This window comes from Rhodnius prolixus, unplaced genomic scaffold (assembly GCF_049639745.1).
Source record: "Rhodnius prolixus isolate KJV_2025 unplaced genomic scaffold, Rpr scaffold_3, whole genome shotgun sequence".
NCBI lineage: Eukaryota > Metazoa > Arthropoda > Insecta > Hemiptera > Reduviidae > Rhodnius > Rhodnius prolixus.
The window spans coordinates 871,382-899,341 of NW_027411603.1; the positions used below are offsets into that span (position 1 = coordinate 871,382).

Here is a 27,960-nt window from a genome sequence, read left to right on the forward strand (position 1 = left end):
GGCAGTTTTCACTAGTAAAGGAAGTCTACGGTAGGGCAGGTTATTCAGAAAGCTCACATGTAAATTGGTTCTGTTTTAAACCGGTTATAATTAACAATTAATTTTATCTATTTGTGTTTTCTATTTTGTGAAAATATTCTAAAAACAAGTTTTAAATATTAAAAGAAAGAAAAATACAACAATATGGCAAGCATATTACTATTCAAGCCTAACCAACTATAACGAGAATAATTGTGCATTATTTACTACTACTTATTTTACAGCTCACCTTATTTGGCCGGGAGAAAATTAATCACTTACTTAGAGGTGAGTTTCTTTATTTTATTTGGCGCTGAGAGTGTGTTTTGCAGGGCTGACAACAAAGTGCTAGCTTTCTATTTAGATGTACTCTTTAGTTTATCGGCCTCTATTTCATTGAGGCAATTATGTGTGGCCACTGTAACTAACGATAATTTAAGCACTTTTAGGAAATATGAACCGTGTTCAACTGCTGCCTAAAACATTTAAGCTACACTGAACATTAAACAACTAGCACATCTCATTTTCAATTTTGCTTAGAATAGAGTAGTATCTTACGTCAATATTCATACACGTTTATATACATGGAATAGAAACGGCAAATTAAGGCTGCCTTGATCAAGTCAAAGACAAATAAACTAATTAATAAACACGACAATAAAAAAATAAAAATGCTGAACTAGGTTACCTTCCAAGGAAGTTTAAATAAATAGGGTCCTACCAACAGATAAGTTTTAAACTTTATTTTTATAAATTTGATTATTTCTGACACTTCGATCTGTTGAGGAATCTTTTGAATTCTTAAAGTTCAAAAATTAAAACATACATACATATGTACTGCTTGCTAACCGTTTACAGTTTGTAAATTTATAATTTTATTAGAGTAAATTGCCCTATCCTTTCTCGAGAACTTCCAACAAAATAATTTGTCTATTTAGGTAAACGTTAAGTGGGAAATCTATACTCAAGTTTAGAAGTTTTAGACCTACTTGAGTACAATGAGTGCACGTTTAGAAGTTTAAAATATATTGAAGTAAATGTTTTCTAGAAAATCTCAGAAGTAAATAAATGGTATTTCCTGTTGGAGAATGTTGATATCTCTACCTTCCTGTCGTGTATCATGGATATACTTAAAGAAAATGAAAAGTTAGGATCTCCTGCGATTTTCCAGTTAGTGTGCTTCAACAGACCAGAGGGAGATTTCCTAAAGACCGCTAGTTATCACACGGTTCGTATATTTTATTTTGTTTATAAATTTGTAGCATTTGGAATAGCCATCATGACTGCCTTGAGAAATATAAACCTAGTCCTTGTGTAAAATCTTAGAAAAACAATTATAAAATATGACTGTAATTGGCAATAATTTATCTCCCCTGATGGTTGAATCAGTCACCGAAAAATATCAACAGTCTGCAAAAAAAATAAATTGTTTTTGCTTTAAGAAAATATTCGAAGCAAAGTCGTGTGGAATGGACTATAAAATATCTTGATGTAAGTTTAATTGTGAAATGAATTTACTCACTTGAGATGGCTGAGGTGCCAGGTGCTAGACTGTTACTGACCTTTCCCTGCGCTACCTGCAACACATCACAATGATCAATGGCATTGTAAACACGACTCAGATCAGAGACTCGGGTATAAGCACTTTTGGTAGATCGTGCTAGTCATTTAATCTTTATCAATCCAAGTTTATCAGAGATTGCGTCCTGGATAGTGGTTGGCGATCAGCAGAAGGCTCAGGAGAGGAAAAAGGATATGGGAACGCATGGCTATGTATGAAGCAATGCGGAAAATTGTAAAAGCTTAGCATCGGTAGTAATTGCTTTCCGGCTAATGCATTGCTCTCGCTGCCATTCGTACCTAAATTATCTTCTCCACTGTTACTGCATTCACAATCATTGCTTTGGTAATTACGCAAGAGATAGATATTGCGGTTGCGGAGATATTGAGCCATGACCAATCACCATTGAGATCACTCCACCTTCTCCTATGGGAGATCCAGTGCTCCCTTATTACCTGACTCTGTAATTGAACCAGAAAATAGAAACGAGATCAGACCGATTTTCCGTACTGGTGCCTATCTACTTGCCGGTATGATTCTGTTGTTCAGCCACGTACTACTTCTTCGCTAACGGGTTGGTGTCTCTCAAACTTTGACCTGCCATATTGCTCTTCAGAAATTCTATTACACAAACAAGCATCTTGGATTGAACTCCAGGAGAAATAGTGAGGTGACTATGACAAATCAAATTCTCTAATTCATTGCTTTCCTACAACAGAAATTGCAGAAAATTTACATCGCAGTTTATGCTATAATTGGAGTTGTGTAATTATTTTAACACTGAAATAAGTGTGAAATAAAATACGAAAATCAATTAAATAGAGAATGGATTCATTTAGAAAGCGTACTGGAAGGTAAATTTGAAAATATATTAACATAATTAATAAATAAACAATAATTGAGAAAGGGTTGATTCGTAGGGACTCAGATAGGATTAGATTTGTTGATGGGAGGTTCTGTGAGTAAATCTAGAGGAATGTCCTGAGCGGAAGAATGTTAGTGCACCCTGGACGTTTTGAAAGATTTTTGGAACAAGAGGTTGTTTTCAAGCACTCTCTCTTTTGTCTTGACCTCTCCTGGATGAAACAGAAATCGGATTTCTCTTTATAATAGTAATCCTAAATTAAATCCAACCAACATGACGTCAATCTTCCGAACTAGGATAAAACCTTGAGAACTTCAACGAGAGCCACGATCTTGGAATGTTGGCGCAAAGCTACCTCAGCTCAGCAGCGAGAGAGAGTCGCGATCAGAGAAAATACCATAAATTGTTAAATCGCCAAGAACAGAAAGAAAAGAAATAAACAACTTCACAGCATCAATAACAAACTTTCTAACGTCTCTGCGCGTTTAATTATGCATTGTAAATGAAAACAAAATTAATAACCATAATTTTGTTAAATATATCTTGGCCAACATAATTAAATAATAATGGGATAAATGAGGTGTAACCATGGTTACTCAAGTCACACACTCTGGCGCATTGTGCGTGTCCTTCCAGTAGACCTGAGGGTCGGCTATCTTCGCTTTCCATCAGTTCTGCAGAGTCTGTACAATCTGCGCTCTCACTCTCCGCGCTGCAGACTTTCTACAATTAAATATTTCCCAAAGTTTTCCTTAAAAATGAACCACCGCCTTGGAACGTGTAACCTGAACGGTTGTTTATAGTGATGTGGAAGGTTTCAAAAGAAGTTACTAAAGAAGCACAGTTAGCAAAGGAAGCAGTTCTCAATACTATGATCGCGCCGTTCGTTCTGCTGAAGCACATCTCAAGCTCGTAAGGGATCTCTGCAACAATAGCAAGTGAATTACCACGAAATTGTACTAGATTTCTCTGGTAATCAAGAAATCAAAATCACTGCTATCATTATTAGAGCTCGTCATCGATTGGAAGGTTTCGCTGTGCTGTCTGATTGTTGAACGAATCTTTAGCCAGCTGCTGGTGAATGGAAGTCTCAAGAACGAGGATGTATTTGAAACCATTTTCCACCAAACATCTCTTGTGACGACTCTCCCACTTTAAGTGACAAATATTCCATGCACTTTCAGCATAATTCATTATTAATGGATCGTAAAACCTCAGAATGCTGAGAATTGGCGCCCTCGTTTGTCTTCCACGAAATAAAATGCTACAAAACTGTCAAATCCTCACACGAGTTCCTCAAATCCTCGCAAGGTTGAAGAGTTCAATTTATTGTACATTTTAGCCTTTCATATTCTGGAGCCCATCAAATTTCATACAAGGTGCGAACTTAGGAGGCATAATTTTGATTAAAGCACAACATTGAAAACTAACAAAATCATTCGCTATGAACTCATTTTTATATCACAAGCAGCCAGAAAACATTAAATGTATGTGGAAGACTGATTCCACAAATAGCGGCTGCCGACTTCGGAACAATATTATTTCCTTATTTCTTAGAAATACAGCGTGAACTTTCGTAATTCTATCACCTCTCCCGACAGCCGGAAGTAGACTGCTTCACGGTGGACGCTGCAGTTGCTTTAGCCATTGGCCCTGACATTAAGAAAAAAATATCATTTAAAGAGAAAGTTATATTTAAAGTTGACACCTACTAACTGACCTATCCTTGGGCGGCTAGGTGCCACTTCCAAAAGTAAAATGCCAAAAAACCGGAAATAAGTGAAAGATGGGCTACATTTATTGTTGGAATAATAAAATTTCACCTTCTCTTCCTGCAGTCACTATAAGGAAGTATTGCAATCGTCGAGGAGGTTCGCTTCCCTCTAAAGGGTAATGCACACTGTTCCAACTTAAACGTTAATAATAATTAAATATGTTTCATTAATAGAAGTAAGTAGAAATTGATTGGCTTAGAACTTAGAGAAAGTGGTGAGTGTAGTGTGTGTAATGACAGAATGTTAACGGCTGAGTGTGAGTGAACTGACAGTGAAGCACTGAGTGTAGTTTCACCGACAAGGTCAGTCGGTGTTGGGCTGTCCACGATGAGAAACTGTAGATCGGCCGTTCACATTCCTCGCATGCCCGGGGTACCTGTGTGACCTTCTTCTGGCCGGCTCTGCTCGCCTCTAACTGTTTCCATTAGAATTACACTTCTTGGGAACTACTCCGGCCTTGCACGCAGATCTCATACTCTAGAATGTTTGCTGGCCTTCACACATTACATAAATTTGCCATAGCTCGCTAAATCTCTAAACATATGCTTGTTTGTGTGGGTAGGACCTTGGAAAATGAACGCATAACTTGCTATTATTCAAAAAACAAACACAAATCTAGTGTAAGCAGTCCCGGTCAGCTGGACAAGACTGCCTACCTCGGGCAGTGAGCTGTAAGGGTGTACTGGGAAGAGGTCACTTAAGGGCAGGCGGCTAGGAATCCGGGATCTCTAGGGCACTAACACCCTTCCCAATTAGTATTCCTCCAAAGTCGAGCTGAGATCGAGTATTAACTAAAGGGAACCTCACATAAATGTGGTAGGGCTAATTCCTCACTTGAAGTCGGGACTTCCCGACACGCATCTACATAAACTTGCGATTCGAACACCACTTAAGAAAATCTATGCGTTCAGGCGGTATTTTTTTTGTTTTCTGAAAATGCAGTTTTTGGCCAAGTTTTCTCGAAATGTATCTAATCTGTGTCGTTGCAAAGACTGTCCTTAAAATTCAGGATTATGCTCGTTATTTTAAATAAAATTTGGGAAATGTATTTTTTACAGAAAAAGAGAAAGAAAATATCAAACATGGGTGTTCAGAGTTGGGCACTGATTAAAAAAACAAATTCTAAATTTAATTGATTAAATTTATTTTTAATTTTAATCAGAATTTAATCGGCGAATTTAATCGTTAATCAAACTAATTTAATCATCCACTTTTATAGCTTTTCAACCAATGGTTCGAACCACGTTTTGGCGAGGCCATTTTTCTGAGCGTCTTCAATAAATACTTTTCGGTTAATTTTTGTAGACTTGGACTTCTTCACGAGTCTCTAGACCAGTGGTTCTTAACCGGTGTTCCGCGAATATGGTCCAACTGTTCCGCAAATTTCAATTTTAAATCTCTTGAAATTTAGAAACTTAGAAAAGATACGAAAACAAAAAATTGTTCCATTTTTTCAATTTGAATTTAATTTTAAGTTCTTGCTAAATACCGAATTTAAAATTATTTAATGTTAGTGTTCCGCAAGAATAATATATACATATAATTGTGCTCCGCGTATATGAAAAGGTTAAGAACCACTGATATAAAGGGTTGAAAATGTTTTGGGTCATGAAATTCTGTAAAATTATGGCCGTTCTATATCTCCCACTGTGAACCACGTATTGGTACGGAATTTTTTTCTTTTATACTCTTTGTTTTTCTCAATTAAAAACTATAGTTATTTTGTGCACAGATCTATAAATGTAGCAGATATAAAGGATTGAAAATGTTTTGGGTCATGAAATTCTGTAAAATTATGGCCGTTCTATATCTCCCACTGTGAACCACGTATTGATATGGAATTTTTTTCTTTTATACACTTTGTTTTCCTCAATTAAAAACTATAGTTATTTTGTGCACAGATCTATAAATGTAGCAGATATAAAGGGATGAAAATGTTTTGGGTCATGAAATTCTGTAAAATTATGGCCGTTCTATATTTCCCACTGTGAACCACGTATTGGTACGGAATTTTCTTCTCTTATACACTTTGTTCTTCTCAATTAAAAACTATAGTTATTTTGTGCACAGATCTATAAATGTAGCAGATATAAAGGGTTGAAAATGTTTTGGGTCATAAAATTCTATAAAATTATGGCCGTTCTATATCTCCCACTGTGAACCACGTATTGGTACGGAATTTTTTTCTCTTATACACTTTGTTTTTCTCAATTAAAAACTATAGTTATTTTGTGCACAGATCTATAAATGTAGCAGATATAAAGCGTTGAAAATTTTTTGGGTCATGAAATTCTGTAAAATTATGACCGTTCTATATCTCCCACTGTGAACCACGTATTGGTACGGACTTTTTTTCTCTTATACACTTTGTTTTTCTCAATTAAAAACTATAGTTATTTTGTGCACAGATCTATAAATGTAGCAGATATAAAGGGTTGAAAATTTTTTGGGTCACGAAATTCTGTAAAATTATGGCCATTTTATATCTCTCACTGAAAACCACGTATTGGTATGGAATTTTTTTCTCTTATACACATTGTTTTTCTCAATTAAAAACTATAGTTATTTTGTGTACAGATCTATAAATGTAGCAGATATGAAGGGTTGAAATTTTTTTGGGTCATGAAATTCTGTAAAATTATGGGCGTTTTATATCTCCCACTGTGAACCACGTATTGATATGGAATTTTTTTCTCTTATACACTTTGTTTTTCTCAATTAAAAACTATAGTTATTTTGTGCACAGATCTATAAATGTAGCAGATATAAAGGGTTGAAAATTTTTTGGGTCACGAAATTCTGTAAAATTATGGCCATTTTATATCTCTCACTGAAAACCACGTATTGGTATGGAATTTTTTTCTCTTATACACATTGTTTTTCTCAATTAAAAACTATAGTTATTTTGTGTACAGATCTATAAATGTAGCAGATATGAAGGGTAGAAATTTTTTTGGGTCATGAAATTCTGTAAAATTATGGGCGTTTTATATCTCCCACTGTGAACCACGTATTGATATGGAATTTTTTTCTCTTATACACTTTGTTTTTCTCAATTAAAAACTATAGTTATTTTGTGCACAGATCTATAAATGTAGCAGATATAAAGAATTGAAAATTTATTGGGTCATGAAATTCTGTAAAATTATGGCCGTTCTATATCTCCCACTGTGAACCACGTATTGGTATGGAATTTTTTTCTCTTATACACTTTGTTTTTCTCAATTAAAAACTATAGTTATTTTGTGCACAGATCTATAAACGTAGCAGATATAAAGGGTTGAAAATTTTTTGGGTCATGAAATTCTGTAAAATTATGGCCGTTCTATATCTCCCACTGTGAACCACGTATTGGTACGGAATTTTTTTCTCTTATACACTTTGTTTTTCTCAATTAAAAACTATAGTTATTTTGTGCACAGATCTATAAATGTAGCAGATATAAAGGGTTGAAAATTTTTTGGGTCATGAAATTCTGTAAAATTATGGCCGTTCTATATCTCCCACTGTGAACCACGTATTGGATTGGAATTTTTTTCTCTTATACACTTTGTTTTTCTCAATTAAAAACTATAGTTATTTTGTGCACAGATCTATAAACGTAGCAGATATAAAGGGTTGAAAATTTTTTGGGTCACGAAATTCTGTAAAATTATGGCCATTTTATATCTCTCACTGAAAACCACGTATTGGTATGGAATTTTTTTCTCTTATACACATTGTTTTTCTCAATTAAAAACTATAGTTATTTTGTGTACAGATCTATAAATGTAGCAGATATGAAGGGTTGAAATTTTTTGGGTCATGAAATTCTGTAAAATTATGGCCGTTCTATATCTCCCACTGTGAACCACGTATTGGATTGGAATTTTTTTCTCTTATACACTTTGTTTTTCTCAATTAAAAACTATAGTTATTTTGTGCACAGATCTATAAACGTAGCAGATATAAAGGGTTGAAAATTTTTTGGGTCATGAAATTCTGTAAAATTATGGCCGTTCTATATCTCCCACTGTGAACCACGTATTGGTATGGAATTTTTTTCTCTTATACACTTTGTTTTTCTCAATTAAAAACTATAGTTATTTTGTGCACAGATCTATAAACGTAGCAGATATAAAGGGTTGAAAATTTTTTGGGTCATGAAATTCTGTAAAATTATGGCCGTTCTATATCTCCCACTGTGAACCACGTATTGGTATGGAATTTTTTTCTCTTATACACTTTGTTTTTCTCAATTAAAAACTATAGTTATTTTGTGCACAGATCTATAAACGTAGCAGATATAAAGGGTTGAAAATTTTTTGGGTCATGAAATTCTGTAAAATTATGGCCGTTCTATATCTCCCACTGTGAACCACGTATTGGTACGGAATTTTTTTCTCTTATACACTTTGTTTTTCTCAATTAAAAACTATAGTTATTTTGTGCACAGATCTATAAATGTAGCAGATATAAAGGGTTGAAAATTTTTTGGGTCATGAAATTCTGTAAAATTATGGCCGTTCTATATCTCCCACTGTGAACCACGTATTGGATTGGAATTTTTTTCTCTTATACACTTTGTTTTTCTCAATTAAAAACTATAGTTATTTTGTGCACAGATCTATAAACGTAGCAGATATAAAGGGTTGAAAATTTTTTGGGTCACGAAATTCTGTAAAATTATGGCCATTTTATATCTCTCACTGAAAACCACGTATTGGTATGGAATTTTTTTCTCTTATACACATTGTTTTTCTCAATTAAAAACTATAGTTATTTTGTGTACAGATCTATAAATGTAGCAGATATGAAGGGTTGAAATTTTTTGGGTCATGAAATTCTGTAAAATTATGGCCGTTCTATATCTCCCACTGTGAACCACGTATTGGATTGGAATTTTTTTCTCTTATACACTTTGTTTTTCTCAATTAAAAACTATAGTTATTTTGTGCACAGATCTATAAACGTAGCAGATATAAAGGGTTGAAAATTTTTTGGGTCATGAAATTCTGTAAAATTATGGCCGTTCTATATCTCCCACTGTGAACCACGTATTGGTATGGAATTTTTTTCTCTTATACACTTTGTTTTTCTCAATTAAAAACTATAGTTATTTTGTGCACAGATCTATAAATGTAGCAGATATAAAGGGTTGAAAATTTTTTGGGTCATGAAATTCTGTAAAATTATGGCCGTTCTATATCTCCCACTGTGAACCACGTATTGGATTGGAATTTTTTTCTCTTATACACTTTGTTTTTCTCAATTAAAAACTATAGTTATTTTGTGCACAGATCTATAAACGTAGCAGATATAAAGGGTTGAAAATTTTTTGGGTCATGAAATTCTGTAAAATTATGGCCGTTCTATATCTCCCACTGTGAACCACGTATTGGATTGGAATTTTTTTCTCTTATACACTTTGTTTTTCTCAATTAAAAACTATAGTTATTTTGTGCACAGATCTATAAATGTAGCAGATATAAAGGGTTGAAAATTTTTTGGGTCATGAAATTCTGTAAAATTATGGCCGTTCTATATCTCCCACTGTGAACCACGTATTGGATTGGAATTTTTTTCTCTTATACACTTTGTTTTTCTCAATTAAAAACTATAGTTATTTTGTGCACAGATCTATAAATGTAGCAGATATGAAGGGTTGAAATTTTTTTGGGTCATGAAATTCTGTAAAATTATGGCCGTTCTATATCTCCCACTGTGAACCACGTATTAGTATGGAATTTTTTTCTCTTATACACTTTGTTTTTCTCAATTAAAAACTATAGTTATTTGGTGCACAGATCTATAAATGTAGCAGATATAAAGGGTTGAAAATTTTTTGGGTCATGAAATTCTGTAAAATTATGGCCGTTCTATATCTCCCACTGTGAACCACGTATTGGTATGGAATTTTTTTCTCTTATACACTTTGTTTTTCTCAATTAAAAACTATAGTTATTTTGTGCACAGATCTATAAACGTAGCAGATATAAAGGGTTGAAAATTTTTTGGGTCATGAAATTCTGTAAAATTATGGCCGTTCTATATCTCCCACTGTGAACCACGTATTGGTATGGAATTTTTTTCTCTTATACACTTTGTTTTTCTCAATTAAAAACTATAGTTATTTTGTGCACAGATCTATAAACGTAGCAGATATAAAGGGTTGAAAATTTTTTGGGTCATGAAATTCTGTAAAATTATGGCCGTTCTATATCTCCCACTGTGAACCACGTATTGGATTGGAATTTTTTTCTCTTATACACTTTGTTTTTCTCAATTAAAAACTATAGTTATTTTGTGCACAGATCTATAAATGTAGCAGATTTGAAGGGTTGAAATTTTTTTGGGTCATGAAATTCTGTAAAATTATGGCCGTTCTATATCTCCCACTGTGAACCACGTATTAGTATGGAATTTTTTTCTCTTATACACTTTGTTTTTCTCAATTAAAAACTATAGTTATTTGGTGCACAGATCTATAAATGTAGCAGATATAAAGGGTTGAAAATTTTTTGGGTCATGAAATTCTGTAAAATTATGGCCGTTCTATATCTCCCACTGTGAACCACGTATTGGTATGGAATTTTTTTCTCTTATACACTTTGTTTTTCTCAATTAAAAACTATAGTTATTTGGTGCACAGATCTATAAATGTAGCAGATATAAAGGGTTGAAAATTTTTTGGGTCATGAAATTCTGTAAAATTATGGCCGTTCTATATCTCCCACTGTGAACCACGTATTAGTATGGAATTTTTTTCTCTTATACACTTTGTTTTTCTCAATTAAAAACTATAGTTATTTGGTGCACAGATCTATAAATGTAGCAGATATAAAGGGTTGAAAATTTTTTGGGTCATGAAATTCTGTAAAATTATGGCCGTTCTATATCTCCCACTGTGAACCACGTATTCGATTGGAATTTTTTTCTCTTATACACTTTGTTTTTCTCAATTAAAAACTATAGTTATTTGGTGCACAGATCTATAAATGTAGCAGATATAAAGGGTTGAAAATTTTTTGGGTCATGAAATTCTGTAAAATTATGGCCGTTCTATATCTCCCACTGTGAACCACGTATTGGTATGGAATTTTTTTCTCTTATACACTTTGTTTTTCTCAATTAAAAACTATAGTTATTTTGTGCACAGATCTATAAATGTAGCAGATATAAAGGATTGAAAATGTTTTGGGTCATGAAATTCTGTAAAATTATGGCCGTTCTATATCTCCCACTGTGAACCACGTATTGATATGGAATTTTTTTCTTTTATACACTTTGTTTTCCTCAATTAAAAACTATAGTTATTTTGTGCACAGATCTATAAATGTAGCAGATATAAAGGGATGAAAATGTTTTGGGTCATGAAATTCTGTAAAATTATGGCCGTTCTATATTTCCCACTGTGAACCACGTATTGGTACGGAATTTTCTTCTCTTATACACTTTGTTCTTCTCAATTAAAAACTATAGTTATTTTGTGCACAGATCTATAAATGTAGCAGATATAAAGGGTTGAAAATGTTTTGGGTCATAAAATTCTATAAAATTATGGCCGTTCTATATCTCCCACTGTGAACCACGTATTGGTACGGAATTTTTTTCTCTTATACACTTTGTTTTTCTCAATTAAAAACTATAGTTATTTTGTGTACAGATTTATAAATGTAGCAGATATGAAGGGTTGAAATTTTTTTGGGTCATGAAATTCTGTAAAATTATGGCCGTTCTATATCTCCCACTGTGAACCACGTATTAGTATGGAATTTTTTTCTCTTATACACTTTGTTTTTCTCAATTAAAAACTATAGTTATTTGGTGCACAGATCTATAAATGTAGCAGATATAAAGGGTTGAAAATTTTTTGGGTCATGAAATTCTGTAAAATTATGGCCGTTCTATATCTCCCACTGTGAACCACGTATTGGTATGGAATTTTTTTCTCTTATACACTTTGTTTTTCTCAATTAAAAACTATAGTTATTTTGTGCACAGATCTATAAATGTAGCAGATATAAAGCGTTGAACATTTTTTGGGTCATGAAATTCTGTAAAATTATGACCGTTCTATATCTCCCACTGTGAACCACGTATTGGTACGGAATTTTTTTCTCTTATACACTTTGTTTTTCTCAATTAAAAACTATAGTTATTTTGTGCACAGATCTATAAATGTAGCAGATATAAAGGGTTGAAAATTTTTTGGGTCACGAAATTCTGTAAAATTATGGCCATTTTATATCTCTCACTGAAAACCACGTATTGGTATGGAATTTTTTTCTCTTATACACATTGTTTTTCTCAATTAAAAACTATAGTTATTTTGTGTACAGATCTATAAATGTAGCAGATATGAAGGGTTGAAATTTTTTTGGGTCATGAAATTCTGTAAAATTATGGGCGTTTTATATCTCCCACTGTGAACCACGTATTGATATGGAATTTTTTTCTCTTATACACTTTGTTTTTCTCAATTAAAAACTATAGTTATTTTGTGCACAGATCTATAAATGTAGCAGATATAAAGAATTGAAAATTTATTGGGTCATGAAATTCTGTAAAATTATGGCCGTTCTATATCTCCCACTGTGAACCACGTATTGGTATGGAATTTTTTTCTCTTATACACTTTGTTTTTCTCAATTAAAAACTATAGTTATTTTGTGCACAGATCTATAAACGTAGCAGATATAAAGGGTTGAAAATTTTTTGGGTCATGAAATTCTGTAAAATTATGGCCGTTCTATATCTCCCACTGTGAACCACGTATTGGTACGGAATTTTTTTCTCTTATACACTTTGTTTTTCTCAATTAAAAACTATAGTTATTTTGTGTACAGATTTATAAATGTAGCAGATATGAAGGGTTGAAATTTTTTTGGGTCATGAAATTCTGTAAAATTATGGCCGTTCTATATCTCCCACTGTGAACCACGTATTAGTATGGAATTTTTTTCTCTTATACACTTTGTTTTTCTCAATTAAAAACTATAGTTATTTGGTGCACAGATCTATAAATGTAGCAGATATAAAGGGTTGAAAATTTTTTGGGTCATGAAATTCTGTAAAATTATGGCCGTTCTATATCTCCCACTGTGAACCACGTATTGGTATGGAATTTTTTTCTCTTATACACTTTGTTTTTCTCAATTAAAAACTATAGTTATTTTGTGCACAGATCTATAAATGTAGCAGATATGAAGCATTGAAAATTTTTTGGGTCATGAAATTCTGTAAAATTATGACCGTTCTATATCTCCCACTGTGAACCACGTATTGGTACGGAATTTTTTTCTCTTTTACACTTTGTTTTTCTCAATTAAAAACTATAGTTATTTTGTGCACAGATCTATAAATGTAGCAGATATAAAGGGTTGACAATTTTTTGGGTCACGAAATTCTGTAAAATTATGGCCATTTTATATCTCTTACTGTGAACCACGTATTGGTATGGAATTTTTTTCTCTTATACACATTGTTTTTCTCAATTAAAAACTATAGTTATTTTGTGCACAGATCTATAAATGTAGCAGATATAAAGCGTTGAAAATTTTTTGGGTCATGAAATTCTGTAAAATTATGACCGTTCTATATCTCCCACTGTGAACCACGTATTGGTACGGAATTTTTTTCTCTTATACACTTTGTTTTTCTCAATTAAAAACTATAGTTATTTTGTGCACAGATCTATAAATGTAGCAGATATAAAGGGTTGAAAATTTTTTGGGTCATGAAATTCTGTAAAATTATGGCCATTTTATATCTCTCACTGTGAACCACGTATTGGTATGGAATTTTTTTCTCTTATACACTTTGTTTTTCTCAATTAAAAACTATAGTTATTTTGTGTACAGATCTATAAATGTAGCAGATATGAAGGGTTGAAATTTTTTTGGGTCATGAAATTCTGTAAAATTATGACCGCTTTATATCTCCCACTGTGAACCACGTATTGGTACGGAATTTTTTTCTCTTATACACTTTGTTTTTCTCAATTAAAAACTATAGTTATTTTGTGTACAGATTTATAAATGTAGCAGATATAAAGGGTTGAAATTTTTTTGGGTCATGAAATTCTGTAAAATTTATGGCCGTTCTATATCTCCCACTGTGAACCACGTATTGGTACGGAATTTTTTTCTCTTATACACTTTGTTTTTCTCAATTAAAAACTATAGTTATTTTGTGTACAGATTTATAAATGTAGCAGATATGAAGGGTTGAAATTTTTTGGGTCATGAAATTCTGTAAAATTATGACCGTTCTATATCTCCCACTGTGAACCACGTATTGGTACGGAATTTTTTTCTCTTATACACTTTGTTTTTCTCAATTAAAAACTATAGTTATTTGGTGCACAGATCTATAAACGTAGCAGATATAAAGGGTTGAAAATTTTTTGGGTCATGAAATTCTGTAAAATTTATGGCCGTTCTATATCTCCCACTGTGAACCACGTATTGGTACGGAATTTTTTTCTCTTATACACTTTGTTTTTCTCAATTAAAAACTATAGTTATTTTGTGTACAGATTTATAAATGTAGCAGATATGAAGGGTTGAAATTTTTTGGGTCATGAAATTCTGTAAAATTATGACCGTTCTATATCTCCCACTGTGAACCACGTATTGGTACGGAATTTTTTTCTCTTATACACTTTGTTTTTCTCAATTAAAAACTATAGTTATTTTGTGCACAGATCTATAAACGTAGCAGATATAAAGGGTTGAAAATTTTTTGGGTCATGAAATTCTGTAAAATTATGGCCGTTCTATATCTCCCACTGTGAACCACGTATTGATATGGAATTTTTTTCTCTTATACACTTTGTTTTTCTCAATTAAAAACTATAGTTATTTGGTGCACAGATCTATAAACGTAGCAGATATAAAGGGTTGAAAATTTTTTGGGTCATGAAATTCTGTAAAATTATGGCCGTTCTATATCTCTCGCTGTGAACCACGTATTGATATGGAATTTTTTTCTCTTATACACTTTGTTTTTCTCAATTAAAAACTATAGTTATTTGGTGCACAGATCTATAAACGTAGCAGATATAAAGGGTTGAAAATTTTTTGGGTCATGAAATTCTGTAAAATTATGGCCGTTCTATATCTCTCACTGTGAACCACGTATTGATATGGAATTTTTTTCTCTTATACTCTTTGTTTTTCTCAATTGCTAACTACAGTTATTTTGTGCACAGATCTATAATTTTAGAAGATATAATGTCTAGTGAGTGGTAAACATGGTGAAATGTGAGTGTAAGGTGGTCCTATCTAAGTCTAGTGAGTGGTAAACATGGGTAAATGAGAGTGTAAGGTGGTCCTATATAAGTCTAGTGAGTGGTAAAGATGGGTAAATGTGAGTGTAAGGTGGTCCTATGTAAGTCTTGAGAGTCACCAACATGGTATATATGAGACACCAGACTGGTAGAATGAAGGTGTCAAGTTTGGAAAAGGTGATAATATTGATAGAGAAGGGGCACCAGCTAGGCGGAATAAAGATGCATTGGTCCGATTCTGGTTTAACCGTTGGCAATGTTTGGTTTTAAAAATTTAATCTCTCAAATTTTGATTAAATTAAAAAATTTAATCGTCTAAAGAGATTAAAACTAAATCTGGAATTTAATTCAATCAATTAAAATTCTGATTATTTAATTTTAATCTTAATTTTTAGTTATGATTAAAAATTTTAATTGATTAAATTCCGATTAAATTGAAAGTGAATTTAATTTTAATCAACTAATTTTGGCGGATTAAATTTTTTAATTTTAATCATGATTAAAATTAAATTTTGGTTTAATTCAATTGTTTTTTAATTGATTAAATTTTTGCCCAACTCTGTGGGTGTTGAATGGGCTTTTCGTGCAGCTGTTGATGATCATGTTATTACAGCTACCGAACAGTTTTAGTTATTTCATTAACTCGTTACACTTGAAGTATTGACGCAAGGAACTTTTTCAGTAGACTTCTTCTGGACTGAGTTTTCTTGTTGCAGACCGCATTGTCATATCACTACAGGAGGCTTCTTGCAAAAAAAACATCAAGGCGGAATGGAGCTCGGACCAGGAATTCCAAGCGGGAGTCCAGTGTACTAACTGCTCAGCATTTTATAATTTTAATTATTATCATTATTATTAGGAGTAATGGTATTAGTAAGTAGTAGATCTGCGATTGTGCTGAAGTGCTGATTCAGAGGGCCGGCGAAATTCGAATGATGAAGAAAATTTTATAAGTAGAGAAATGGTAGAGTTGCAAGAAGTTTATGTCAAGTGTCAGTAAAAAAGAATCATTTGGTTACAAAGAGATTGAGCCGTGAAGTTTGGAGGGACCGAAGATGGACCAACACCGTGGCAGGTGCATGACCTCATTGCAGCCTACTTGTGACAAGAAGAAAATCTATAATGGGCTGTGACTTGGTTCACCGGAACTATGACACCCCCGCCTGGATGAAAAGTATTCCACTTCAACTCGTTTCCGCACTACTAATACTGGATTCTATGTAAAGGTAGAAGACAGTTTCTTAGGATGATGGCAGGACAATGGAGTGTACCGACCTTGAAGGCGATGCGGTCAATGTGCTTCACCACGTAATCTAACTACATTGTCCTCCTAGACATGTCAGAAGTTTGGTTAGCCCTAGCCTGTTTACAACTTTACATCGAATATATTCGTTCTGAAATCCCCTCAGTCAAGTCGGACCTCGAGAGAGGTGGTTTGTTCAAGATGGTCTGTTTGTCTATCTATGGTCAGCGCAACCAACGAACCGAAACGTCTCAGAGTTCAAATTTGAGATCTGCTCAAGGTGATACCGACAATAAACTTTTCACGTCATCAGCCAACCGCAGGTTAACTTATTTTATTTTTCTTGAAAACTGATCGCACCATCTTCTTTAAACAAATGTGCAGTAATGGCACAGATATGAATGGTAGGTTGGTTGGAGACAGGTTCGAAGCAAAATGCTTTGCGGGGTCTTTTCGAGAGCAGGACTTTCATTCCTCTAATGTGCTTTGTCACGGTAAGCCTGATCACAAATTTGATTCGGGTGCCCAGAATTGGCGCTTCGTGCTTTTCAGTGATTGTACGGCTAACATCTGCAAATAACACTTAAATATTTGATATTAATGTCCTATCGAAAATTCCGCCTGGTGCTTTTATTTGAATATCTTTCTGTTATTTAGTAAATACTGAGAATCCTTGAGAATCAGAGAACAAGTCTCGTGTGTGTTATACACAAATTTTTCTGAAAATGGACAGCGCCTGAAAAATCGCAAATATTTAGTTTAGTTGGCAGAGGAAGCGTGGACAAACTGACAGACACACAATATAATTAATGAGGACCTCTCATGTTCGCGCGCGCCTCACTCACTTTCTCCACTCTCAGATACTTGGAGCATGTTGGCACTTCTATGCGTGGTCACACCCTTCCGCTCTGTGCGGCTAACTGTACTTCTGGTCAGCCGACTTACAACTGGGTTATCTCCAGGATAACATGAGACATGAACGCTCTAAAGTGCAACCATATTACACTTCCGGTCCAACCACCTTATAACACATTTGTTGGTGGTGAAAAGTGCAAGATTGCGGAAATCGAGTTCTAGTCGTTTACTGTTGATTAAAGCATGCAAGTCCCAATGCAAGTGTTGGAATTCACTAGGAAAAGTTCAAAACACCGACTCCAGTTGGAACTGCGCAGCAAGATGGTCGAACGTATACTGGAACTGTAGGAAGTCGGAAGGCTGTGATGCCTCTTGTTTAATTTAAACAAAAATAAATTATTTACACGATGCGTTTTTCCGGATGTGGATCCTAGTTTTTCCCAGATCTTAAATTTTCCTTGATTTCTTATTTCTGGCGAGAGGAATTTACAGTCGCACATTTTCGATTCTGACATGCCGGCGGAAACAAGTTTTTGAGGTGTTTTTTGTCCTGGGTGTCTGAAAGTGATTCTATATTAAGATTAGAAAAATGTGGTGTCATCGCAGTATTTATGAATGCTGAAGAAGTAATTCTTATTGTAAACGTTCTGGTGATGAAGCGTTGGTAGAAGAGCCCAACCAGCCGTATAATCGCTGAACTCCAGTAGGGAGAGAGGTCCAGCAAGTGGCTGGAGGTACAGTTAAGTGAAAGGAGTCCAATAGAGGGGGCAGCCTCAAGCCACACAATCCTGCACATCTCATCTTCTGCCCTAAATAACTTCCCAACAATCCCACTGGTCTAACCCGCTCACTAGTGGCCCCACAGAACCAAGGCTCGCCTCTGTGAAACAGTTTCAACTACTTCATATATCCCCGTCTGTGTCATCTTCATCTTCAACATCAGCTCCTTCGAACTTGGTTTTGTTAGCGCCACGGTATGTTGTGGCATTTGATGTCATCACCCTAATGCTCAAAAACATCTGACCTGTTAATCACCTTAAATATGCAAAGCCAGCAGCTGGCAAGGTGAATAAAATGTGGAGAAGTCTTAAGATTGCAGAAGTAGGCAAGAACAAATGCAATTTTGTTCTTGAGGAGATTTGAAGGTTTCTAAAAAATGAAAAACTAGTAAAGACCAAGAGAAAACCAATGGCGCATTCTGGGAAAGCTGCAAGTTTGCTATAAGATAATCCGCCAACAACTAAAGTAATGTAATTCAGTGGAAACTTATTTTCAGTAATCACCAGCAGAGCTCGAAGCAACCGGTTCACACGGCTTCTGCTGTCAAGGACCGGTTTGTTTGTTTAGAGGAGCGCTAAAAAGGTCTTGCAACTCATTGTGGTGTCGCCCATTCTGTTGACTGGTGACTGACAAGTCGTTTTGTTACAGACCGTGTTATTGCAAGACTGAGCGCAGTGAACTCCCTCGGTATGAAACAACTTCGTCGGGTTCCACCATTCAGAATAATGGGCTGACACTTCTCGAGCAGTTAAACATTGAGGAGCGGAGGCCATGTGCGTGAGGAGGCACTTAGTGAACATTCGAACCTCCGTTTTTTTATCGACAGACAATTCAACCTTATGTATCTGACAAAATCAATACACCTGTGAACTGGAGAGTAGAGGGGGGGTAAAATATGATTGAAAACAATATTTTCTTTTTTCTAAAATTATTTTGGGTACGCCACGGTTAGAGAGAAAGGAACATGAGCAGGGCCGAAGGTCCTGTTGGATATCGCCCCAAACTGCCCACTTCCCCACACTGCACCTGGCACGCATCTTCTCTTGCTAGGAGTTCTTTAATTTCTAGCTTTTATTTTTGGCAGCGTGTTCCCCACCACACTACGCAAAATAGCCCGTAAAGGTTGGGCTTTTAAATGTGGCCTCAACTCCAAGAGAATAACAACTGTACGAACTTGAAAGAACAATAAATTTTATTCGTATTTTCCTATTATTATAAGATCTGAGAGTTTTAAGTCTTGAACCTAAAATTTGAAACTAAGTTCATTTGCACTTTTAATTCCTAAGCAATTTTCTGTCAAATATCTGGAAATATTCGACATTGAATGCTCTTTAAAATGATACACACTTTTCACACTTACTTCAGGGAATGTTGTATCAGAGCCTAACAGTCTGGTGAGAAGTTAACAGCAAAAGGGCAAACAAAGTTAACTGTTACGCTTCTCTTTCAAACTTGCATGAAGACTAAAAAGAAATACTGAGATCTTATCGCACCATTTTGTAAAGTTGCCGTTGGTGCAGCCATCCCATGCAATAAGTGAGACCAGATTAAGTGAATGCAAAGAGACTTAGCATTGAGGATGAGAGGATCTTACTTCGAATTTGGAAATTATCTCTTGCGTTTAAGTTTAGGTTAAAAATAATTTGGATAAAACTCTCCTGTAGAGAATTTAATGTTCTTTTTGGATGGTGTAATTAAATTTCCGCAGCCCTGATCTCTCCGAACTGTATTTCCGCTGAACACTCACAATGGAAAATCCGCTCAATCACAATCTTTCTTGAGAATTGTTCTTGAGGCTCGGAAGTAACATCGCACTTTCATTCGAAAACATTTAGCCTCACCTTATTGAAACTGAAACTCCAAACTGATGTTAGTATGGAGTATTCTATTTAAGATATTTTGATAAACAGGCAACCCAAAGTCACTTTAACAGATATAACACGTACAAAGTACTAAATAATGTTCTATGTTGAATTGAAAAATTAAATTCAAGAAGAGAGATTGTTGGGTAAGCGGCATTGACATTTACTTCTTTCCTGCACTCTAACAGGTTTGATCAACGAAAATAAATAATATTCCAAAAACCTTTATTCTTAAAAACTGTCTAGTTAGACAGTTCCATTCTCTGGGGAAGGATACATGTAAAAACTGAAAACCAATAAATAATTCAATTCTCAAACAATAATTTTGCAAAGACAATGAACTTACTTGAAAAATATTTGAATCTCACAACAGCATAGAGTTGTAGTTCGGTGGAGTGAACACTTTACACAGGCAATTAGAGAACACCAAACAACACCGTTATTAGTAAATATATGGCAATATCTTAGATGTGTTTTATTCAGCTGGCTAACGTTCGGCGCTAAACTGTCGACTAATGACTGACTGCACAGAGAACACCGCGGTCGGTCCTGCACTACTACTTTGCAGTTCTGCCAACTTAAGTGGTTGGCCAACTCAAATATCCCTTCCTCTTTTCTGCGTATTCACGCACACTACTTTCTCTATTTGTCGCAATGTACGTTATTAAATTTTTGAAGAATCAAACTTACAATTTACTAAAAAGATATTTGACTTCAACAATTCAAAGATAATGAGGGAAATAAATCCTTGAGAACATTTCAAAACAAAAAGGTAGATCTACTCAAGTCAAGCCCCTGTTCTGTCCAGTCGCATTTCTGATCAACCCAGCAACGCATTTCACACTCTGTGAAGGTGTTAGTGCCACAATATTGATTTTGGTTTCTTCTTTTCTTTTTTCCAAACTTTTCCAAAAAGTTGTGCCAAACCTGTCTTTTGTGTAGGAAAACTGGCTTTAAGGCTGCTTTAGTGGAGCTGTTTTAAATTGTACTTCATGGTAACGTATACAAACTAAATATGTGCCGGTCAAGAATCTTGAGAAGGTGTAAGAGCTAGTGGTAAGTGCTCATCCCAGAGAGTTAGAGCTGTGGGAACATTGAGTGCTCCAAGAGTTATACTGTGAAGTCACAGTTTCTGGTAACGCACTTCATAAGAGCCACTTTTAGGTCAAACTGTTGGATATTTTCTATTTTTATTAAATATTCATAATGTGAATATAATGAACCAAAGACCGCAAGGTTATATAGCGGAGAGAAAGACATGTTTGTGGGAAATGTAAGCCGCACCACATGAGTTCTACTGTCTGTATGAATTCCAGGAGTTGCAAAGAGAAATACAGGTGTATTTGTTCACATTCCAGCGGGGCGAATGGTGGCCAGCAGCAGAGTGCTCCAGAATCTTGGTAATTACGGGTAACTGTACCCAGCCCCAACTGTTCGAGAGTCTGTGTTGCCTGGACAACAATTACAAGAGGGATCTGGTGCGTCAGACTTTCTCTTACTGCAATATACGTCATTAAAGTTCTTCAAAATTAGACTGAAAAGACAGCCGGCTTCAATGTTAAGTCATGCTAATTGTAAGTAACTGGAAGGAAGCATGAAGTCTAGAGGGAATAAGTGAAATAAATCAAAGTATCATTGAGAGATGTGATGTGTCATAATATAGTGCCTTTTTTGACGGGGAGTATTCCCTGAGAGTGGTAGCACTGGTTGAGTGATCAGATGGGTGGCTGAAATGCCCTACCACTCAGTCACACCGCTACACCTGCAGCAGGACGGTATGTCCATCGCTCTAAAAGAGAATTTATGTACTCTTCTGTTGTTTCCTTTGTTCGGTAGTTGTTTGTTGACATGTTAGCTTTGTTCCAATCATTCACACCTGCTCAGTTTTGATTCCCAGTGGGGCCGGTGGCCGAGCTCCGGTAAGATTTGCTCTCAGCAGTTCCCACTACGCAGACACATTGTTTACACATTCTTACCGTACCGTTAGAAAACTCACCTTGACCGATGGCAGCTATCAATGGCAAGGATTAGTCTGCAACTCTGTCTTATATTAATATATTTTTACTTTCTCTCGCCTCTCATGGGAAGGAGGTATTGTAATCGTATTGATATTATATTTTATGTTTTGCGTAAATATTCGCTTTGATGCTTAGAGAGTTCTCAAAAAAAAAAAAGGTTTGTAGAAATTGTCTAAGTTCTAATAGTTCTAATTTAGCATTAAGACAGGTTGCCACCATCGCTACTGACAATAAATTTATGGAAAAATTTAATAGGGTTTCCTTCTTTTTATTTTGGAAATGGTTGCGTTTCTTTAGACTCTTAGTTCTTATTTGTAGATCTGTAACTACTATTGGGAGCCTGGTCTCAGGTAACCTTCTAAGGGCCTTTTTACGAAAGCGTCTAAAGTACTGTTAGTAATGTGTTGTGTGAGCACTAGTATAATAATTTTATATTTAAATGAAATTACAAATTTGAAGATCAGATACCGGAAGTGTCACATTATTGCGTAGTTGGTTTTAAAGCTTCATTAATTCTATCAGTCGTAGTGCGGCATGTTTATTGTAACACTGTCAGCTTCGAACTTTAATCCATCGTCAGAGGAACATTAGTGAGTTTAGCGTAGAAATATCTCTTACGCTACACCTGCTGACTTAGTCTTGAGATGACAGATGCTCAATAAAACACGCCTTCTATGACGGAGAAAATCAAAGATATAATTCACCACTGGCACACTTGACCTTTTTTTTAAGAATACTTTAAGAAAATCAGCTGTTCACCTGCTGTAACAGTTGCAGTTAGAGAGAATTGTCATTTTTGTCTCAGCAGTATATTGCCCGAAATAATGGTAGTCTTCTTTGTTGATGTTACAGGAGAGACCGACAAGGATGGCTAGCGAGAACAACTACCTAGTCGGACAGTGCCAAGAGATGTGTCCCATCGAGGAGCAACTAATGTTCGTAACGTATCCGGTCACCACAGGCTTCCTCCATTTCTTTGTTTGCTAAGAGAAAATTGCAGAAAGAGAAAATCGCTGCTGCCAAATGATTTTCCTTTTCTCTCACTTCGAACAGAATATTCTTTCTAATCCAAACTTGCGTGTTATTTCAGTTTCCATTTCCGCGTGTCAGCAACTTTCGCCCGTCCTGGCACGAGATTTCTCCGAGTTTCCAATTATACGCTGGCCGGCTTCTCAGTTATGTTAAGGATTCAAAGAAGAGGAGGAAATCTCCCTCCACCCCCTCCCCTTATTAGTAGTTTGAGTACAGAATGGCAGACAGATCTCTTAGAGAGTACACCTCACCATGACATCTCGTCCAGTCTCTCCATTGTTGGAAATCGAGTTTAAAAACTTTTATGGTCGTTAGAGACAGAAAAATGATCTTTACAAAGTTGTGTTTGAGTGCTGAAAAGATAGCATATAATCGGAAAACCAAATTACACCAAAGTAAAATCCCATATCAGGAAGGGCCACTTGGCCGATTCGGACCCCTTCTACTTTCTCCTGTTACTAAGTGAGGGGAAGTACTGCAGTAAAGTTAGATTTTCTATATCCGGTATCCACTGGGAAGAAAAGAGGGAGGAGTATACGTACACAATCAAAAACCGGAAAAGCGGAAAAAGCTCAAACTATATAATTGTTTAGAGTACCCTTGAGATCTGGCAAATAACTGCTATGGAATCCTTTAAACGGTACCGCTTGGTGCGGGCTCTAAGTCACTGCTATTTACCCGCGAGAATGAGAGAGGAAGTCGGGACCTTGTGAAGAGGTTTTTTCTCTACCGGCTAGGAAATGGGTATCGCTTCCGAGACTTGCTTGGCTCCAAGTGTACTGTAGGGACTTAGGCCCCTACAAAGTATTAGTAAGAATCAAATTTGTGCCAGAATTCCGAATTTCATGAATAATTATTGAAGCACTCACTCTACTTTATCTTACTATCGGCTGCTCAGCAGAGAGGCAATGTATATAATATATACAATTTAATTTAAGGTGCTTCAACATTTGAGGTTATTGTCGCCCGGAGATTTTTTTTCAGTGCACCGCCGAACTCCGGAAGGTTTTCTCGTTTCAGACAACACTGTCCATCACCGAATAGTGAACAGTAAGAAGTTCCTAAGTGAAGAAAATCTAAGGGCCGGGTAGCTGGACCCGGGATCTCCGCGTTGGAATCCCGTATTTGCAAACCTAGGAGCTAATCCCTTCCCTAAGTGCCAATATTCTGCGCATTTTCGCCATATTCGGCACTTCATCACCAAATTAACTTCTCCTAACATACAGATGGTAAACACCGCTCAATACACTGAACTCTGACCTGGACATCGAAAGATGCCCTTCTTCCTTTTGCTACGCCACGTTCTGGGTTCCCACCGAATTTTCCTATTCTTATATTGTAAGAGTAAACTTGCTTCTTTGATCTTTATTTCAGTGCGAGTCTAATTGGATGGGGTAGAAGTAGTGACTTAAACGCTGTTGCAGGCGCGAGAAGGAGGGTCTGGTGCACAGTTTGGAAAAGGGAGCCGTAGTGGTGAAGAGCTACGTGAGGTCTGCGGCCGGCCTGCAAATGTCAAATCCTGCACTCGTCAGACCGCCGCAGGTGCTGCACAGTACCGTGCATTACCTGTTTAATCAGTGAGTCCACTACTCTTCATTTCCGCTAAGAAGTAAATACATGTGAATTCCAAGTTATATAGATTTTATTTCATAAGGCTGTCAATGAAAAGCAATAAACTCTTTTTCTTTTACAAAAATTGTTCAGGAAACCTAATGGCTGTAAAAGCGAGCACTGTAGTTCGCACTTACTCTTAATTATTTAAAACTTTCTCAAAACTAAACTATTTCAAATAACTTTTCAAAATTACCTCTCATTCAATACGTCCTTTTATAGAAATAGAGCAAATCAATCTCGAGGTTAGTTCATTTAATTTGGAAATTTTCCAGCATTTTGTGTGACGAGTCGCACAAATTCTCTGTAATTTATGGATTTCTTGACGACAGATTGAAGTCAGTAAAACAGGATTTATTCCTGCAGCAGCCGCCCTCGGAACTGTGCTTTCCAATTCTGGAACCTATCGTCAGATTCTATGCATACTCAGCTTATCGGTAAGTTATGATTATTCAAATATTGATTGGAATATTTACTAACTATTTAGTTTCAGTTGTACACATTCGATTGAGTTAATTTCTAATGAAGAATATTTGACTTAACAGTTCTCGTAATTTCCTTGTGTTCACATTTTAATTTCCTAAAATATTACTGACAATATTTATTACAAAAAGTTGTATTTGCAGGTTGGGCTCCGAAGTGAGCAGACATTTCGATTCTAAATTAAACCACAATCAGTTATTAGAAAGTCTGAAGTGGTTGCTGAGGGAGTACAGCGCTGTGTCGCACGTCAGTGAGACTAGACTGGAGATGGAATGTCTGTACTTAGTGCTAAATTTAGGTGATCCACAGGCACTAATGAGGAGTTTGGTGTTAAGCAAACAAATTAGGTTAATTATTTCTAATTACTTAATATTAGTGAAAGTATTGAAATTGCTGTTAGTCGGCCACGTGAACATCTTAAACTTTGTAGTCTAAACTAGGGATGGCCATCTCAGCGGTCCGCGAGCTGCATGTAGCCCACCTCGCATAATATTGAGACCTGCGAGATTCATCCTAATTTTACGATGATATAAGCTGCTAAATTTTGGGAGTTTTACATTTCTCTCACATTTCGAATTACTGTATTTCGTGTGCTCTTTGCATAATCTTTGCGAAATTATGGACAATTCCCGCTTTCTAGGTCACTTTTTGAATGAGGTATAAGCTGATAAAAATTGGGAGTCTCACATTCCTCTCATATTTCGAATTACTATATTTCACATCCTGTTAGGGTAATCTTTGTGGAAATTTGGACCTTAGGCGTATGTACTGGCCAATAGAAACGTAGGTTGGAAGGGGTAAACCAAGCTCAATCACACGTCCACATACTACTTCTACGTTCCGCCATTAAGACTTTTTATGCAAATAATTATAAAAATGTAGCCCTCCTGTACCCCTTAAGAGCACAGAGAACACTTCACTTCGATATATTTTAATTATAATGTTGATTTTCAGACAACCACTGCTACAGCACTGCGAACGCTTGAGTTTGGCATGGTTTTTGGATAACTATGTAAGAGTATTAAAAGAGGTTCTCAAACTGCCGCTTCTTCACTTTGCCGTCTTCTGTGTCTATCAACTCCCCAACGTCAGAAGGTTAGTGTGAGAGTCGGTGGGTATTTATTTACTTTGCCGGAAGTTTTTTAAAAAATATTTCTCTGTGTGTTTATAGGTTTGCGTTAACAGTACTGAATACAGCGTACAGTAGCAAAAATCTGACAGTTCCGCTGTCAGTGCTGACATTACAGCTGCTCTATAACAGTGAGGCGGAGGCCAGTGCGGAATGTAAAAAACTGGGCATTCAAGTAGTTGATGGTGATGTAAAGGCAGTTCATTTTAATAAGACAACGGCTTGTCACTGCGACAGTCTTAGCCACACTCCGGTAGGTTTCCTCAGAGTGTGAGCATAAGTAGAGAATGCATGAAGTATGGAATGTGAAGACGAGGTAAATATTGTGGTCAGACTTGCAGGCCACGAAGCAATGTAGATGCTGTAGGTCCAGCGTTTTCTGAGTCCCCCACTGAGTCCAACAATATGAAGATATTCGTCTGCATGCGGACATAAGCACCTTCACATCTCTTCCTTTATTATAAGTATGTACCAAGTGCCAATGAATAATTCATAACAATAGCATGGGGAAAGCTTAAGATGTGAAGGTTACAGAATGCAGGGAAAAAGGAAGGAAAACCTGCAGCTAGTCTTGAAAGGTAGAGAAGGATGTGTTTTAGTCTTTTGTGTTTGTAGGGAATAGAAGGATCTGTAGGTGGTTATGCCGCGGCAGTGTGGATTAGATTCGCAATTAAGCGCATAACAAAGATTCTCCATAACGTTGCTTTCCATTTCTTTACAATTCTAAAAAATACACGAAACTATTGGTATCTATTATATCTGCACTCCAATGGTCGGAGTTGTCACCAAGTTACCCTTCACGCATCCTCTGTGGGCGATATTGGAAAAATCTGTACATAATTGCATTTTCAAAAGATAAGCAAACTAAACATGCTAGATATGAACCTTAAGGTCTGCTACACCATACTAGTGCATAAATACATCTGCAAAACCCAATGAGAGGTTATAGGAGATGTACAATAAATGTTGATCAACGGCTTGTCTTTGTGAACTTAAGTAAGCTTTGTGTTTTTTCTTCTTTCAGCTGATTGAAGGGTAATTACATTGACCTTGTAACTGCTTTCTACTTTCCAGAGTTTCCTTCCGATCAGTGCGACTAGTGAACGCTTCAAAACTGTATTTCTTCCGGATTTACTTCTGTGCTCCAGAGATCGCTAGCTGACGTCACAGAGAGCTGTTCGATTCTCTTACAAGCTACTTTGCAAGGTTTGATATCATATCAATCTTTAAGATAGTTGCCATCCGACCTAATGTTACATTGAAACCAAGTGAATATATTGTACTTAATAAAGGATTATTTTTCATAGAATTTGTTTTTGGCACTCTAGAGTTAGTAAATAATTTTCTCAGTGAATGAGACTCTCAAAATCGGCCAGACTCACAAATAACTGAAACACGACTTGTCTCAGGTCTCGCGAAGATTAAATTAGTTCTAAAATTCAGAGTTTGGCAGGGA

General features: G+C 35.7%; 2 protein-coding genes across 10 annotated transcripts in view; one reads left to right on the plus strand and one right to left on the minus strand.

Annotated features, from left to right (window-relative positions):
• Positions 1-20,790, minus strand: part of LOC141453425 (uncharacterized) — a 44,513-nt gene extending 23,723 nt beyond the window's left edge. The window contains exons 1-2 of one of the 3 annotated variants that reach the window (XM_074126638.1): positions 20,578-20,790; positions 1,541-1,595 (exon numbers count right to left, since the gene is read on the minus strand). The gene's annotated coding sequence lies outside the window, so the exon portion shown is untranslated. The remainder of the gene's footprint in view (positions 1-1,540; positions 1,596-20,577) is intronic. The other 2 variants (XM_074126639.1, XM_074126640.1) reach the window with 2 other exon arrangements.
• On the plus strand, positions 1-27,813 carry LOC141453427 (SAC3 domain-containing protein 1). Of its 7 annotated transcripts, XM_074126646.1 has the most exons (11): positions 2-186; positions 264-306; positions 1,067-1,246; positions 21,590-21,709; positions 23,102-23,184; positions 24,706-24,858; positions 25,168-25,329; positions 25,519-25,722; positions 26,330-26,470; positions 26,547-26,757; positions 27,579-27,813. In XM_074126646.1, exons 3-11 carry the CDS (start codon positions 1,139-1,141, stop codon positions 27,660-27,662), a joined length of 1,266 nt encoding a protein of 421 aa, XP_073982747.1. In that variant the 5' UTR covers positions 2-186; positions 264-306; positions 1,067-1,138; the 3' UTR covers positions 27,663-27,813. The 7 variants fall into 7 exon arrangements, with proteins under 7 accessions (XP_073982748.1, XP_073982747.1, XP_073982746.1 ...); XM_074126647.1 differs by having other exon boundaries at positions 1-306; positions 25,225-25,329; XM_074126645.1 differs by having other exon boundaries at positions 2-306.
• The last annotated feature ends 147 nt before the right edge of the window (positions 27,814-27,960 follow it).

What these genes read in the sequence shown, in the direction of transcription:
- LOC141453427 (XM_074126645.1), top strand. Translation starts at nt 1,139, where the DNA reads ATGGATATACTTAAAGAAAATGAAAAGTTAGGATCTCCTGCGATTTTC. An exon ending in GTGTTAAGCAAACAAATTAG is followed by an intron (nt 25,723 to 26,329) that starts GTTAATTATTTC and finishes GTTGATTTTCAG; the next exon opens with ACAACCACTGCTACAGCACT. An exon ending in CAACTCCCCAACGTCAGAAG is followed by an intron (nt 26,471 to 26,546) that starts GTTAGTGTGAGA and finishes GTGTGTTTATAG; the next exon opens with GTTTGCGTTAACAGTACTGA.